The 18,186-nt window shown below is 42.6% G+C and overlaps 1 protein-coding gene across 6 annotated transcripts in view; it reads right to left on the bottom strand.

Moving 5' to 3' along the window:
* Positions 1 to 18,186, bottom strand: part of SLC1A3 (solute carrier family 1 member 3) — an 85,593-nt gene that overhangs the window by 4,642 nt on the left and 62,765 nt on the right. For 4 of the 6 annotated variants that reach the window (XM_065407071.1, XM_065407072.1, XM_065407073.1 and 1 more), the window contains 4 exons: positions 16,770 to 16,974; positions 14,884 to 14,926; positions 6,708 to 7,003; positions 3,755 to 3,988 (listed from right to left, as the gene is read on the bottom strand). In XM_065407071.1, coding sequence (XP_065263143.1) covers positions 3,755 to 3,988; positions 6,708 to 7,003; positions 14,884 to 14,926; positions 16,770 to 16,974 — 778 coding nt within the window. The remainder of the gene's footprint in view (positions 1 to 3,754; positions 3,989 to 6,707; positions 7,004 to 14,883; positions 14,927 to 16,769; positions 16,975 to 18,186) is intronic. The other 2 variants (XM_065407075.1, XM_065407076.1) reach the window with 2 other exon arrangements.

Genomic DNA, 18,186 nt, shown 5'->3' with positions numbered 1-18,186 from the left:
AAGACAATATAGATACATACTCATTTATATAATAATATTCTATACAAGAGAGGAGTAGGCCTGAAATAGTGTCCAAAAGCATAAAAAAATTAGTCTATGACAATGAATTTATTCAGTTATATCAGCCTACGTTGTTTATCATACCAATAATATTATAGCATAGATTTCTCAGGTTTAGATACAGGTCTGTTGCATCTTAGGTGCATTTAACATGTGCGATTTCAGCTTTATGCGGTCGGCAAAAAACAAAAAAACAAAAAAACAAAAAAGAGAAAAATAACAATTTAAATACTGTTTGTGTAGTGCGGGCGATTCCACCCACCATTACACCCAATGTAATTTTGACTATACGCGATTTTCGCTTTAGGCGCTGACGGCGGAACGTAACCCCAGCGTAAGATGAGACAGACCTGTATTGTTTTAACTTTGTGGCCATAGTAATTACAGCAGTACCTCCAGTGACATTTGTAAATTTCTTCATGGCAGAAAACCACCTTTTAGAATCATAGAATATCAGGGTTGGAAGCAGAGCCGGCTCTAGGTTTTTTGCTACCCCAAGCAAAAAAATGTTTGGCTGCCCCCCACCCCAGCCCTGAGCTCCCCCCCACCCGCACCTCCTGCTGCCCAGCTCTGAGCTTCCCCCCCACCCGTACCCCCCTGCCGCCCCAGCCCTGAGCTCCCCCCCCCACCCGCACCCTGCTGCTGCCCCAGCCCTGGGCTCTCCCCCCCCCACACCTGCACCCCCTGCTGCCCCAGCTCTGGGGTCCTCCCTTTCCCTCCCACCTGTGCCTCCCCCACCCACACACACCCTGCTGCCCCAGCCCTGGGCTGTCCCCCCTCCACCCACACCCTCTGCCACCCCAGCCCTGGGCTCTCCCCCACCAACTGCACCCTCCTTCCACCCCAGCCCTGGGTGACTGGTAACTCACTCCCAGGGTGGGTCATTCAGCAGGAATTTTGGATGTGCACAGAACACAGACAGGTCTGGTTCCCATATGGTTACAGAACTCTAGTAAAGTGGAACAATTTTCAGCTTGTGTGATTGGAGGATATCTGGATGCATATTATAAAACTGTCCTCCATAAATGAGGAAAAGTTGAGGTGCCTTTATTATTTTTTTGTTCCACTCTTTGTTTCTATGGGGAAATTTGCCAATGCAATATCACTGTCTTCCTTTTAAACAAATAAAACTAAAAAAATTAAAAAAAAATGGCAATGGCTGTTGAAAATAGTAATTCTAGTCCTAATAACCACTGGGAAGCATTTCTTGCTCAATTTTATCCTACTTTTTCTACAGCAAGTTACAGTGGATCAGTATATTTGATTTGGGAGAAATGAAGTAACAGCTGCCCAAATTGAGCTTGAGCATGCCTGAATTTTGAGGGTGTTCAAATCTGGAAGGCAGGTGCTAGATTCCCTTTCTGAATATTAGCTAAATCTGGAAAGGAAAAGTCAATTTCTGCTTCCATGGCTCAGAAGTGGAAATCCTCCTATGAGCCTGGTACTGTATCTAAAGCTGCCCAAGTCCTCTAGCAGAGCCTCCCCTCCCTTACTTTTCATTTTAAATTCTAGTGGGATCCACGTACCTCCCTTGCTAGGCTTCAGATAGAGAAGTGCACTGTCCATTTAGTCCACCCAATTCTTTCTTTGGGGGGCTGCAAGGTGAGGTCACAGCAGTATCCCTAATCCAGGCTGGGGATGTCTTCTGAAGGGGATCTCTGGGGCAAAGCCTTCTACTCCTTGGGCACACTTGTTCCCCATTCACAGGACCACCACTTCTAGCAGTGAGCTCTCCATTCACAGCAAGCTGCAGCATGAGGTTTCAGCTACATACTTCCTCCCCCTCCCTTTCCTGTTGATAACGGCCAAGGGAATGCTGGGAAATGTAGTTCTTTCCCTGCTCCAGGGCTGGCTCTATAGGCAGGGAGCTAACCAAGGAACTACAGCTCCCATGGCCCCCTGTTGGTTCTCAGCTCCCATGCTGGATCCCTGCCAGCTGCTGCCCCTGCAAATGGGCTGCCCCAAGCACCTGCTTGCTTTGCTGGTGCCTAGACCCGCCCCTGGTTGGAAGGGACCTCAGGAGGTCATCTAGTCCAACCCCCTGCTCAAAGCAGGACCTAATCCTAACTAAATCATCCCAGCCAGGGCTTTGTCAAGCCTGACCTTAAAAACCTCTAAGGAAGGAGATTCCACCACCTCCCTAGGTAACCCATTCCAGTGCTTCACCACCCTCCTAGTGAAAAAGTATTTCCTAATATCCAAACTAAACCTCCTCCACTGCAACTTGAGACCATTACTCCTTGTTCTGTCATCTGGTACCACTGAGAACAGTCTAGATCCATCCTCTTTGGAACCCCCTTTCAGGTAGTTGAAAGCAGCTATCAAATCCCCCCTCATTCTTCTCTTCTGCAGACTAAACAATCCCAGTTCCCTCAGCCTCTCCTCATAAGTCATGTGCTCCAGCCCCCTAATCATTTTTGTTGCCCTCCGCTGGACTCTTTCCAATTTTTCCACATCCTTCTTGTAGTGTGGGGCCCAAAACTGGACACAGTACTCCAGGTGAGGCCTCACCAATGTCGAATAGAGGGGAACGATAGGGTTACCATCCGTCCGGGTTTCCCCGGACATGTCCGGCTTTTTCAGCTTTAAATGGCCGTCCGGGGGGGATTTCTAATAAAGTAGAAATGTCCGGGATTTCCCCTTTCCCCTCATGCAGAGTGTGGCGCGGCTGATTGGACGGCTGGGCCTGATTGAAAGCCGCTTGCAGCCACTGGGGCCTCTAGCAGCCAGAGTCCCTCCCCCTCCCCTGCTCCCTCCTCCCCCGCAGAGCAGCGCGGCACAGTGTTTGGGTCCACGTGGAGCCCGCAGCTCTCCCTCTGCCGGGCAAGCGGGGGAGCAGGGCAGGCGGGGGGTGCAGAGGCTGCAGGGCGAGGAGGAGCAGGGCAGGCAGGGGCATAGAGGCTGCAGGGGCAGGGCAGGCGGGGGGCGCAGAGGTTGCAGGGGTGGGGGGGTGCAAGGGCTGCAGGGCGAGTGGGGAGCAGGGGGCACAGAGGCTGCAGAGGCGGGGGGGTGCAGGGGCTGCAGGGCGAGGAGGAGCAGGGCAGGCAGGGGCATAGAGGCTGCAGGGGCAGGGCAGGCGGGGGGCGCAGAGGCTGCAGGGCGAGGAGGAGCAGGGCAGGCAGGGGCATAGAGGCTGCAGGGGCAGGGCAGGCGAGGGGCGCAGAGGCTGCAGGGGCGGGGGGTGCAGGGGCTGCAGGGCGAGTGGGGAGCAGGGAAGCACTTAGCAACCCCCAACCAAGATCAGAGCGGGAGGGAGGAGGGGGAATGTGGGGTGCTCAGAGGAGTGGGCAGAGTTGGGGCAGGGACTTTGGGGAAGGGGTTGGAATGGGGGCGTGGAAGTGGTGGGGTTGGGGCGGGGCCATGGGCAGGGAAGGGGCGGAGTGGCGGTGGGGCCGGGGGCGGGGCCCCTTGGAGTGTCCTCTTTTTTAAATGTTTGAATATGGTAACCCTAGGGAACGATCACATCCCTCGATCTGCTGGCAATGCCCCTACTTATACAGCCCAAAATGCCGTTAGCCTTCTTGGCAACAAGGGCACACTGTTGACTCATATCCATTTTCTAATGCCTCATGGTATTTGTGTAGACTAAGGCCCTCTCATTGACATCCGTTGGAAATTTGCATATGGACTGCAGGATTGGAAACATTTTGGTAGATTTTATGTATAATTGGGACTTAAAAATTTCATAGCGTACCTTGAAGATGTTCCCAAAGCTGTGATCAGTGCCTGCAGAAGTCCTCCAATAAATACCCAAGGGTTCTTACGAACAACCAGGAAGTAGAGTAGTGGTAGAACAATAATAGCATGAATGAGCAAACCAATGATAACTGTTACAGTGTACATGGCAAGCTGTCCACCAATCACACCCATATCTTCCATCTCAACAATTTTCCCAGCAATCAAGAACATGATACCAAGTGGGGCATACCTACAAATAAGTAAGCAAATCAATATGTGCTGAACAAATAGATGTTTGTTTACAAAGTTATACTGATATAATGACCACAAACATCCTGGACCCAATTCAAGATGCTGGACAGTGGCAAGTCAACCTAGTGGAGGCTACAGCAGTGAAAGTGGCTGCAACACTTGCGTGGCTCTGCTGGGGTCAGGGTCAGCAAAAAGGAGGTCAGGAAGAGAATGCAGTCAGTCCATCTCCCAGCCATCTACAGCTGATGGACTCCTGTGGAGTCCTGACTGCCATTTAAAGGCCACTTTAAAACAATTCCCTGAGGATTACCTCTGTGTAGGGGAATGCCTGGGTTGTGTAGGGCTGGCGTAGTGGCTTCTTTGCCACCTGCATTCTGGTTCCCAGTGCTGAAAATGGTTGGGGAAAGGGGTACAACCAGAAAGCTATTAGGTTTGGCTGATGCCAGGCTGCTTCAGGCCATAGGCAGATGGGCATAGGATAGGTAGAGCCACCTGGAGGCTGCTTTTATGATGGAGACTATGCACAGGGTTGGGGCTTTGCAAAAGAAGCTTAAACCACTTTCCTCAGCTGTGCCAAATACTACTCAGCCAGAGCTGAGGTCGGGATCTAGCGCTCAATACGTCAACCTGCTAGTTAAGGTATATAAAAGATAATCTTAATTGCAGCTGGACTTTTCACAGGGTCTTATTTACAAAGTTGTTACCTGTCATTTTACTACACTCATGTAAAATAACAGAACTTGATTATTACATTGATTATAACATTACACTCAGCAGCCATCAAACCCACCTTGAAGTTTTCCCAATGTAATAATTCTCACTCCATATTTTAAATTTTCAAACATTTCCAGGATAATAATAACAATTCATAATTAATATGTTTAGAAATGTGATTGTAAAGGACAAAATGTTTGAAAAAATATTAGAAATTATTAGAAAAAATAAACTTCTTTATAGCTTTTCATCCATTACTTAAGGAGTTTCCATGACACTGGAGATGTATATGTGTTTGTGTAAAATGATCAGCTGTAGCATGTGAGGGAAGATGTCATTTCATAAATGAATTGTTGTATTTGGCCTCTGACTGAGAAATGTTGCATCTTAGACTTTGTAAAGATTTTATGGTAACCCTTCTGAGCAGGGATTTCATTGTCATTTGTCTGTAGAATACCATATAAAAACTAACAACAATTCATAGGAGAATGAACATTTGGGAATAGCAGTGACATATTAATATGCTATGCACATTGGAAAAGCAAATAGTGTTCTGAACTAATGAAAATAATGGGCATATTGTTGATAAATGGGACATTGACATGGTGCCATAGAGTTAGAGGGAAGGAGTGATAGGAGTTAGCATATGATAAGAGGATCTTTATATGCCAAGCAAACTCTGTCATGGACTCTAAAGAGTATATTTACCTCTTAATGGTAATGACAATAGGAATTACTCACATGCATCAAGAGATGAATATACATTAAAATATTTAGATCCTTTTCAGATTATCAGTGTGCAGAACTCAATTTTAAAACATCATGTTTAGTTATAAATAGCTAAACGGATATTATCCTTCAGGACTGGATCCTCAGCAGCTGTAAATTGGGGTAGGTCTAGTGAAGTTGATGGAGCTATACCAATTTTCAGCAGCAGAAGATTCTTAGATTCATAGATTTTTAAGGCCAGAAGAGACCATGATGACCTCACTGTACATTAAGCTGTGGGGGCATTGTCTGGCTTGAAGGAAAAGGTGTGTGGCCCCTTTTAGGCTGGAAAGGCTGCCCCCCTGGAAAGACTGCTGAGTGTGACAGTGACTTGCTGCAGCAGCTTTAGACCAGGTCAGTGTGGGGGATGCTGACCCATTCCCCGCCCCTGGTGACTGGAAGAGGGGAGACTATTTAGGTCTGCGCTGGTTCAGGAAAAGCCCTCTTTTTACCTGGATCAGGTAGAGCATCACCAATCCTCCCACCCACAAGAAATAGTTAAATACCAGGTTTTTCATGATCTGCTGTGGGGATTACTCTAGTTGCTCCTTTCTCAGGGGTCTGGGAAGGCATTTTTCCTATACCACCAGATTGGCCAAGGCAAGGTGGGTTTTTTCACCTTCCCTACAGTGGGTTGGGGGCTTAGTTGGGGCAAACATGAAATGACGGTTAGGTTACGATGTCGCGACTCATTATGTCAATGTGGGTGGATGTCTAGTGCAGGTACTCCATAGGGAAGGGATACAGTGATCACATAAAATGGATTGGTAAAGGATTTAAAGGAGATATTCTTTAAATGAAGAGAAAGGGGGCTTCAGGGCTCCTATGCCTGGCACAGCAGGGAGCCAACCCCACCTCTTTTATAGCCCCCCTTAACCCACATTTGAGGGGGGGAGGTGGTGAGATCACAGCAGCGGGTTGGCTGGGGACCAGGATGAGTAAAGGGGGAGGGCTGATAGCAGCCCCCCCCCCCCCAGGCATATGTAAAGGATTATGGAATTACCTGCATTGTACACTTTTATCTGCCAGGTACTCACTGACATTTAGGAATAAACTTGTGGCCTAACAAAATCACAGCCAGTCTTTCCTGTCCTCCTTCCGGCAAAGCTGAACAATGAACTTCTAATCTGACCTCCTACAAAACACAGATCCTCAGTATCCAGCACATACTGGTGCTGAATGTTCAAAACATTTTGACATAATAATTTAACATAGCATTTAACAGAGGCACTTACCACATGATTAGAGCTACCAATCTCATGATAGCTTCATTAAGGCTATCAAAGAAGTGTCTTAATGGCTGCCCTTGCTCCTTCATGTTCCCAATCACCAATCCGAAGCTTATTGAGAAGACCACCAGTCCCAATGCATTCACTCCATTGACGGCACCTGGAACAGGGATCACCTCCTCCTTCATTCGAGTTAGGGTTTCCATTGCCTCTGATACATTGTTTATTACGGAAGCCACAACGGATGTTTCATTGGGTGGAATTGCTACTCTAAACATTCTCTTGTCATAGTTCGTTTTGAACTTAAAAAAAAGAAGAAAAGACAGAAAACAGAGTGACACTACAAAAATAGACAAGTACACTCGTCATTTATCACTCTCGTGATACTAGCATTATTACTTCCCCATTTTAAAATGTCTTTTGAGTTATTAGTTTGTGTCATATTTAGGGGTAAAATAAAGTTTTAGGGTGAAATTCTGGATCCCCTGAAGTAAATGGAAAACCTTGCATTGGCTTCAATGGGGCCAGCATTTCACCTTTATTTTCAAGAATTCATGTGCTCAGATTAATATTTCTCATAGTCATGATCAAAGCTGTATGTTTGTCAGATATATGATTTTTGTGACAAAAATGTGTCTTTTAGTTTGTGTTTTTATAATGAGTCGTGATTTTTTCACTGAGTTTGCCTACTACTCAGTAAGACTTTTCCATTAATTGGACTTTTTTGGCTCTTTATATGCTTTTAAACTATTGATTACAGATATTTCACATTTTTCTACTGGAAAAATAAATGTAAGGATAATATAAGTATCATGTATCATGACTTTTCCTTTTTTAAATACTGAAATTAGGACTTTTACATATTTTTTCCATGACAAAGCCATGAATTTGTCTCTCTCTTTTAACCATTTGTTATTGATTTACCTCTTTCTTTACAAAAGAATTCTGTCTCGTGTGACCACTGACATCAAGTGGACAAATCAGATTCAAATTCTCCGCATTCTCCAAATCTTTGCTTTGAAAACAATACTCCACAATGCATTCATTTCTATTTTTCCCATGATAATTTCATATCCTGCATATTTATATCTGTACCAGAAAACAAATCACAGCCCTATCCTGTCTAAACACAAGGAACCTAATTCTCATTTACATAAAGGCAACCTTTACACCTCTCTGGGTAAAATTTTTTAAAAGCACCTAAGTGACTCAGGAACTTTTATCTCATTGCACCCAATGGTACTTAGGCATCTAAGTCACTTAGGTGATGTTGATAATTTTACCCCATTACACCTACCCACTGATAATGAGGATCAGGCCCAAGGAGTTCAGTACTATTACTAATAGTTCGAAACTATTGCAAGACTTTGGAAGTTTTTAAGTGAAATGAATGCACAGTTGGCATTCTTGTGACTAAGAACAGCAAACTGAGTGTAGGAGAAGAAAAGAGTTCAACTGGTCTGAGGTGTGGTTAGATTCCATACATCAGACACAAAGTCTTGATTCACTGCTCGAGTATTTGCTTAACCATTGCAGGCATAAAGCTGGATTCAGTTCTTAACTCCCAGTGGAAGTACCATTTCTCAAATTCCATTTCAATATAGAGAAACACTTGATCCTTTATTAGTTAATATTATTTTTAAGGGCATGAAATAGGGTATCAAGTTCAAGGACCTTACAGAGAGATTCAGAACTCTTCTGCTGATTCATCCTGATGTCAGGCACTAGAACCCTGCACAGATGTAGAGCTTTTCTGCTGACTCACCCTGTCGACAGATTATGGCATCCTTTTAATACCAAACCAGGATATGAAAGGGTCTGAGTTGATAATGGGTGTCATTCTGAGGCACAGAAAACTAGGGTCTAGGACACAGTATTAGTGCAGGGAAGAATTCTAGTTGGTCTCAGGAGAAAATATAGGCTGAGGTTTATGTTTTGTTGTTGCTTTTTAGGTTGCAATAAAGGAAATCCCAAGAAGGGGGTAAGTTTGGCCTGCAGCCAGTGAGTGTATTGTGTTAGGAGCAGGGTGGGAACTCCACCTGCTTACAGGTAGTGTCAGGGCAAGATGAAACAGCTTCTTCACAAAGGGAGTAAATGTATTAGGTCTTGAAATCGATGACTGAATTGCTGAGTCAACAACATCAACCCCAGGCTGCTGTTCAACAAGTCTTGCTGCCATTTATGTAGGAGTACCAACAGCAGCAACATTTCCAGGAGCAACTGCGTTGAAGTCTCTGTGATGGACGGTGTTAGTTGGTGGCATCACCTAGTGGTTAGGGGGCTAGGCCTCTGCTTGCCCCACCTCCAATATTTTCCCTTGGCTACTGTCACGAGCCTCCAGTCAAGTCACCCTTCAGTCTTATCTATCTGCAGGGTGACAGAGTCCTAAGGAAGACATGGTGTCCCCCACCCTCAGGATTGGGGGGGAACCTTTAGTCTGTCTGTGGGTGTCCAATCCCTGCTGCAGGATTCTAAAGGTCTTTACCCTCTGCTTCCTTCCCTGAGGGAGAGTTTGGAAGTGAGAATTTTCATGCCCTTCTTAACAAGGGGGATTAGTAAGGGAACCCAGGCCCCCCACTCCACTAGTCTGTGGCCCAGGATCTTGTAAGAGGCACCAATGTCCAGCACCAGGACTGCCTTAAAGCTGTCTCCCCAGACCACTTCCTACCACCCACTCTCTCACCAAAGTCTTACAGTTTGCCTCAAAGTAGTGAAAGAAGAAGAGAATAGTTGAACCTTCAGCCCCTCTGGGCTCAGCAGGCAGGCTCTTTCCCTCAGGGAAAAGGTTTCTGCAGCACCCTTCTTCAGGAGCTCTCAAGATAGCTCTTTCTCCCTGCCCTATCAGGTCCCTTCTGCTCCACCTTCAGCTGGCACATTCTTTGCAGGTGCGGCTGGGTAAGGTCACCTAGGCCCTGAATTGCTCCTTAACCCCTTTAGTTCCAGTGTGGGGTTTATACACCAAATCACAGTCTGAGATGCAGTGCCTGAACTGCTAATAAATCCCAGCCCTTATCAGTCCAAGATGGGAACCAGAAGATGGTCACTTTTAAGTAGGCAGCTACTGCATCTCAGTGGGAGGAGAGCTAGGTTATCTGTGTGGGCCCTTATGTGAAGGGAAAGGCACAAGCTATATATTGGGGGCTGGCTGAGGATATTTCTATGAATTACAGGGTTAAACTGAACTCTAGTAGAGTTCAGTTAGATCAAAGTGACATTTTAATATCTTACTTCCTGATACTGGGAGTCTTTATTCTTTTGACTATTTCTTCAATGGGACTACTCATGAGAGTTAAGAAAGGCATTGCAGGACAGGGGTATCAGGAAAACTAGGTTGTTATATTTTTGGCAGTAATACACCATGTCCAAGTTACCAGTACATGACGGGCCAGAGATCCTCACAAGTCAATGGAGCTATGCTGATTTATACCAGCTGAGGATATGGCCCCTTCATTTCAAGGCAGAGCCTTTTTTCCTTGATAGAATTATAGAAATTAAAAGAATGGCATTATTGGACTTTTGCAAGCTGTGGTGTTATTTCAGTAATGAATAATATATTTCAAGATGAATTTTAATTAAATTATCCTAGTATGAAAAGAAACAGTATTGATTGTCTTACATACTAAAATGAATTATCACTGTATTTGGTGATATAAACCATTGAAAGCAATTTGATTTTAATTTACTGCATGATATTTAAATTAGCAACCTCATACTAGTGTAGTTGAACACGTCAGTAATTAACTTGCAAAAAAGATAGTGACATAAAATGGTTACTATTAAAATTCAGTAGTTACCAACAGAGATAACACCATGGTATGTGAGACAATGCAATTAGAATATAATGTAAATTTGGTGACTCAGATACTGTGGTGTAACTTTTGGTGAAATATTTTTTAATGGTGACCATTATACCAGCTCAAACCTCCCAACCTGCCACTGCCAAGGTGAAATACACCATAAGAGCAAAAATGAGGAACATAAGAAAAATGGTACCTCAGATTCCTGATTCAGCATTTCTCTTAATTTCATGCAGACTAGTGTGATGCACATTTTAATCATACTAAATTATTTATGGAAGTATTAATGAATCAGGCATCTTAACAGTAGCTGTAATATATCTCAACCAGCTATTGTAAGTGCAGGCAATAGCTAGCATTATGTTGATATACTTAATGTGTCTTGTTGTATGCTTAACACTTCTGTTCCATTGTGCAGGGACTTGCAGGAAAGAATAATAACAAATGGATGAACAGGTTCAGAAAAAATACAGTTAGCAGGATGACCCTTGCCATTCTCTTATGTCAGACCTTCTTAATTTCCAACATTAGGTGCCACAAATTCCTCTTTGTGATACTTCAATAGGCTTCAGGTTCCACTTATTTTCAAGTGAAAACTGCCAAAATGCTGACCATCCCACAGGCTCTTGTGCTGCCTTTCCTTCCCCAGGGCTGTCCAGTTCATCCTGATCTCTCTCGCCCCTGTGACATAGCCTCAGAACATGAAGAATTAGAACTGAATAGCAACTGCAGGTTACTAGACCGGTTACTAATTCTTCTGGGTCATACCATAGGCTCTTCAAATTTAGGGGAGGCAAAGAAATGAAGGGATCAGGGTCAGAGATAGAAGGCTGTGCCAGGAATCTATTAGAATGTCATGAGTGAGAGAGAATACGGGGATTATGAAGAGAGAAAAGTTTGAATAAATTTATCTAAGCGTCAGATAAGCACCCAAGCTATCTGGATACTTACTGGAACTGAATCATTTGAGTTTCATCCACTGCTAATAGAAACCACAAAAACAAGTTGTCAATGTACAGTGGAGTGAAGACTTTGACACTTATCACATGGATGGACACAACTGGTGTAAAGACTCACACAATTTAGTTTAACCCTCTGAGGCTAGCAGTGATCCAAACCTGTTATTGATGCACTGGAAGAGATCTGAGAGACACAGGGAGGTAGTAGTATATGTGTTCTTCCATAGTGGGAGAAGAGAGTAACACAAAAATTCCCAGGCAATTCCCAAACGTCTAGAGAAGTGTATTGCCTAGCTTAGAATGGGACGTTGGTAGTGATGATGAACTGCCTGAGGAAAAGCAGGGGACTAAAGGTGGTAAAACTGATTTATTGGGGGGGGAAAGCACTTTAACTTTCCTGACAAAATCTATGTGTCAGCACCTTTCTTTCCAGCTTGACACACCATGGCAGTGTGGGTCTTTGTCCCTCTATAGTGCCTGGTCCAAATAAAAGTCCACTATAGGCTCCCTCAGACTGTGGGGCTAGACCCCATTTGTGGGGGCCTAATAACCTTGTGCTACTTTTTTGCTGGGAATTTATTGGCAGGGTTTTCCCAGCTCTGACAAACATCCCTCGCATGCACCCAGTGGGGACTGAGCAGGGCCTTTTTACCCTGTAGTGACTCCCCCTTCCCACCAGTGGCTGCTGTGGTGCTGGCGCTGAGTGCGGAGAGACTGTCTGCTCCATCACTCTCAATGCTCCTCTTGCTGGTGCAGCCCTTGTGGAGATTCCTCCTACCTGCCAGCAGAGAGGGGGAGGGCAGGGAGAGGAGGCAGCAGCTTGTTGCCTCAGGGTTTTGCTGATAGAGAATGGAGGGGAACAGAACAGGAGGTGGGGGTGGTCAAAGGGTGGAAAGGGAAGTGGAAGCGGAAGCGGAAGCGGAAGCAAGGGCAGAATGGGGAAGACTGCTCCAAGATCCTGCCTGATCAATCCGCAGGGTTCCAGGCTCTCCCCTCTCTCCCCTCCCCCAGTAACCCACTCCAGGCTATCCCAGGGTCTCCCTCCTTCCCCCAGTCTGCCCTGACTCCTTCCACTACCTTACTACCCACAGTTACTCCTGCTCCCCCAACTCTCCTGGCTGCTGCATTCCGCTCCCCTTTCTCCTACTTTCCTCAGTCATGCAAATGGAAAACAAGGGTCCACCTCAAGGAAACGAGTCATGGTAAGGACAATATAATGTCATATACCACAGTATTGTAGCATACCATTAATAGTTGATATATATGAGCATGGGCTGTAGCACATGGGAGGATGGAGTACAAAATTTGAAAATAACTGGTCTGCTCCTGCTGCTGCTTAATAGAGCTACTCTTTTAATTCAAAGGTAAAGGCTCATGTTTCCAGTGCTGAAGGTCATGGATTCAAACCCCAATGATTCAAACAGAATCATAATACTTGTATGTAAGGGCAGGAGAATAAAACCTCAATATATTTCACTACATTATTTCCTGTGTGGGCTAGCAGGATAAAGAAAGAAAAGGCTCTAATGCATATTTCGCAAATCTCTTCAAGCAAATATATTCGTTTTTGAAGGCGACAACAGAGCAGAGAACCATGTCACCACAGAATTTACCAAATAATCTTGTTTTTCAAAAGATTATCAGAACTGCTTGATTTTGATGCAGATTTGATGGCAATTTGGATATAGAGCTGATGGCAATTGCGGTTTCCATCTTTCTGCAGCCATACATCATTGTAATCTCTTGGGAACAAAGGATTATGAAATATGTGTGTCAGAATTTTCAGTCTTTATGCTAATATTTAGAATGTTAGTGAACCAGACTATGCCAGTTAAATAATACCTTCTTCACGAGTCTTCTGAGAAACACACTGAAAACCTTAAAGTAAGTTTTTGAAAAGAAGGCTACAGGGCCAGGGTATTTTGATGTCTAAATACCTTTGTAAATCTGGCCCATAATTATGTCTGCTGTGAAATGGATTAATATTTTATATTACAGATTTGATGATAAAATAATTTCTAGTTTTTAAAAATCCCATTGTATTTTATTTATCTTACTTAATTCTAAGTTCAAGGTATGATTTAAACATTAATAATGCCGAAATGGACAGATTTAAAGAGATGCTTTCTCAGTAAGCACAGTCTAATGATGAAAGGGACCAGCCAGAAACAATTGTCCTTAAATATCTCCTATTTATTCAGCTATTTCTGGCAATTCTTCTATACTGTAAGGTAAATTGAGAAGCACAGTATGTTTGTCAACAAAACCTACAGAACATTTTTATTTGCATAACAGTTCTTGCATTGTATAGAGTGGAAATTGTGCATTTAAATAAAAATTTAACTCTCATACTAAGGTAAAATCTCCTTGCATATACTGGGTTTAAAATAACTAGTATGAACTACTTTGCTGTTCACTGCTATCAGTCATTTAAGCTGGCCTCATTCAGGTGTTTGTTCAGAACTCTTTTCCATGGTAGCTTGGAGCGTTACTGAGACTATTTAATAAGACTAGACCCCCTGAGTACTGAGCACATGAAGGTGAGACATTTTAAAGATATTGTAAGGCATAGAGAAGCCTCAAGATACAGCTATGGCTCCAGGCAAAGTTTCTGATACAGACACTAATGAATGGTGTATAGCATCAGCTAAAGATGAAAAACTATAGTATCAGAAAGAAATAATCATATTCATAGCAACATACATATATGTAGAAGGCTCACTATATTCATGTATTGCTCTCCAAAAATTTTAAAGGGAATTTAAAAATCTCATTAGTGTCTTTTGTTTTTCCCTTTTAACAGGAATGTTGGTTAGGGCTAGACTACAGGTGGAGGAACACGATAAGTAACAATTAAGTGGCATTCCTGCCTTATCATCAGTCAGTAAGTGAGAAATACAAGCAATGCTTTATATTAATTTGACCTATATGTTTCGCCTTTGAAGTATGCAGAGTTGGCTCCTCTACTTCCAACCTATGTTCTTTGCAGACTTCCCATGTGATATTCCTGGATGCGTTCCAGCCTTTGTACCAATAGTACATTGATTATTCACCATCTCCTCATCCCCCTGAGCCCAATATTGTCTTTGAAAAGAAAATTCTCCATTGATTTTCATTAAGCTTGCCTTAGGCTCATGAATCAGGCAGATCTGGAGAAGTTTTAATTTTTGAGCTTGCTGGCCTAAGTGGGTTTTCCCAAGTTCTCACAGCAAGTACCACTGTACAAATGAATGAAAACAAATATCCATTTTAGTTAATTTTCTTTAGCTGAAAAATAACAGTACATGTAAGATCCATGATTGCTGTAAGGACAAGCAAAATCATTGGCTGTTCCTTAAAAAAATATTAATAACATTTCAGTCTTTAATTTACTACATGAAAGATACCATATTGGAGTTTCAGTTAGAAATAACAGCACAGTTTTACCTGTTTAAAGCAGGCTTCCACCAAGTTTGGAGGGAACATGTTTCTGTGAAAAAGAGATAAAATGTCAGAAATATTAATCACGTTCTAGCAACATATTAACCGGTAGCTCAGCTGATGGGGATAAACTGATTACTAAAGGATCACTAAGATGAAAAAATACATGTGTATATGTTACACTGAATAGGGCCTCATTTATAGTATTACCTTATTATCTTTTCAAGAAAATTTAGGAGGGATGGTTTGGGCCAGTGAGTAAAGAACTGTGTTTCAAATCCTACATAACAGGCCTGGCCATGAAACAGAATGTTGGTTGGTTTGCCAAATGAACATGATTAGAGGGTCTGTACTGACTTTTTTGGTATAGGTATTTATTAAAATGATCTGGATACAGATTAACTTTGCTCAATATGTAATGCAGCACCACTTTTTTTCAAATGAAAACTGCTGACATTTTGATAGTCACACAATCTAGTGTGTCTTATTGTGATTACTAAAAGGGAATAGTCAGTAAGTTTTCCTAATTAGAGCTGGATGACATTTTTTGACCAAAATATTTTTTTCAGCAAATGATACAGATTCAGTGACACTTAAACATTTCACACATTCATGTCAATTTTGCCAAATTGTTTCAGTTAAAAAAAAAAAAAAACTAACAAAATGTCCCCCAAAATATCGAAACATTTTGTTTTGACACTTTCAAAACAAAGTGTTTCAATTTTTCAATTTGAAATGACTTTTTGTTTTGAAAGTTCCTTTTATTTTACTTTTTTTAAATTAAAAAACGTTAATGGTCAAAATTGAACAAAAATGTTTCATTTTGTTTGACCCAAAGCAAATTATTTTTGATTTATCAGTTTGCCTAAAATTTTGAAAATTTTTATTTTTCATTTGATCCAAAACAATTTTTTTATTATTTTTTGAAATTGCCATCAAACTGAAAAATCTGTTCATATAGCTCTCTTTCTAATGTTAAAGTACATTTGACATGGCATAAAGTATTTTAGGGTCATATTTTATATGTATTACAAGTGTTTTTTCCACAATGCTGAAATTCCGCAAGGAATAAATGCCAGTCTGCACCTAGCTGATCTTGAAGAATTATCTTGAGTGAAAGCCTCTTCTTGCTCCATTCTGGAGACCACCTTCCTGGCAGCATGGCTCTTGGAGGCCTCCCTCCATGTCTGTGCTCTGTGACCCCCTCTGCTGGAGTTAACAAAGCATGAACTTCTTCTGAATTTCTTGGTGGTAAAGCCATTGGGTTCACATTCATTATCTGCTTCCCCACTTCCTGGCACACCCCTGTGGAACATCAGTTGGATAGAAATGGCACTGCAGAGTTTCTTTTAGCTTGGAGGAAACAGGCTACATTGCTTCTGCTCCATGCTGCTTCATGCTTTTTATCTACTTTTCCCTGGTTTCTCTCTCTTCTCCATGCAAATTGAGCAAAGGTAACCATATGGCCCCAAAGCAGGGGCTGCCATGTAAAATAAGATGAATGACTAAATGAATGGATTCAGGTGGAATGAGATTCTTGCTGGAGTAGGGGGTAAAGGAGAGGAGAGGAACTTGGTGTTAGAAGTTGTAGTTTTGGGGGGAGAAGAGGAACATGTGGAGGCAGTAAAGCAGGTTTCTGAACAGAACATTGCTTTGAATTTTAAAAGCAGTTTCTTTCCTTGACATTTTGTTCAGCTGCTTATTTGAAAGTACTTACTGTGCTAGTTCTGTATTTTGTAATGACACTGTTGGCATCACCAGCTTCAAGTGAAGTTTGGCTAGTTTAGCTAGTCACTGTCCCAGATTGTCTATGTTAATTTTCCTTGTGATGTACATCTAAATATTGCTGCTGTTGCCACTGCTACAGAAGATGTACAATATAATAGCCATACCTGATTAAATCAAGAAAGGCATCTGCTGCTGTCACTTTCATAATTTTGCCTTCTCTGTGCATATTTTCCTTTGTACCTTTCCCAGGGTGGATGATGACCACAATGATTATACCAATAATTACAGCAATGATAGTAGTACTCATGTAGTAGACTATTGCTCGCATTCCCATCTTCCCTGATGCTTTATTATCCAGGGCAGCCGTTCCTAATAAATTTAAGCACAAGGACATTCACCTCATAAAACTGTGAGTAAAGATTGTAAACTCAGCAACCTGAGTATGGCTTTGTGAGAGGAGTTCTGATAACAAGTACATTTAAAGTAACCCAAGTTATACTGGCCTAGTAAAACGACTCTGTTCCTCTTCACAGGTAGTGCTGCTATTGTTGCATCCCCCGCCCCCCATGCTTGTTATTACATAAATTGTCTGTCAGGAGAGCTTAACTCTCCTCTGAATTATCTGGTGTTAGCAACTGTTGGAATCAGGATACGGAACTAGAGTGACCATTGGTTTGATCCGATGTGGCAATTCCTTTGTACCACAGAGATAATACATTGAGTTTTGGTTGACAGATTAAGCATAATCCAAAAATGCTTCATAGAAATCTGCTGCATTTAATCTGGAATGGCAGGGAAGAAATCACAGAGTACTTTCAGACAATATTGACTACCTGATGTGTTTATAGAGGTGTGTGTGCATGGAGGGCCTTTCTTAAATGTTTAATGCAATGACCTGGGTTTACCTCTGGCCCAAGCCATGGGAGATTCAAATAGATTAAGTGACATTAGTTTAATTCAGAAAATCCTTGCGATTGTACGAATTAAACATTTGGAATCTTTTGTAGGCGTCCCAAAAGTTTGAGACATTAATCCTAACACTTGGCTGATCTTAGTACAATTCCGATTTAATGTGGATCCCAGGGTGCCCAATGTGGCATCTACTTAATCATTTGTTCACTAGGTTGCACAAACAGGGTCAGATTGTGGTTTTCAAGTGGAGGAGCCTTTCTGTAATAGGAGACCCAAGAGGAACGCTGGCTCTCTAAGTAAGAATTTCCCAAGGATCCTAGGAAATGCAGTTGGGGTGATTGATCCATCACTCTTTAAACAGATATGGTTAGTGCTCCTCTTGTTACCACTTTAAGGGGTGAAACACCTTCCCAGCCTGCATTTGGGATGCTAACACAGCTATTTAAAATCAGTAATAATGCTTCCACTGAAATTGTACCTACCACCTGTGGAATGATGCAGGGGATGGGCAAAGATCCCTATATCCTCTCCATGGACTCACATAGTGCTGGGCACTATTTAGCCTAGGGTGTCTCCTGTTTCTGTCTGTCTGTCTTTCTCGGTTCTTATATTGATACCAATCACCATAGTATCTGAGCATTGTCTTTTCATTTATATCTGTCTTTGAAT

The sequence above is a fragment of the Emys orbicularis genome, chromosome 6 (assembly GCF_028017835.1).
Source record: "Emys orbicularis isolate rEmyOrb1 chromosome 6, rEmyOrb1.hap1, whole genome shotgun sequence".
Taxonomy (NCBI): Eukaryota; Metazoa; Chordata; order Testudines; family Emydidae; genus Emys; species Emys orbicularis.
This window is presented reverse-complemented; position numbering and strand designations above follow the sequence as displayed.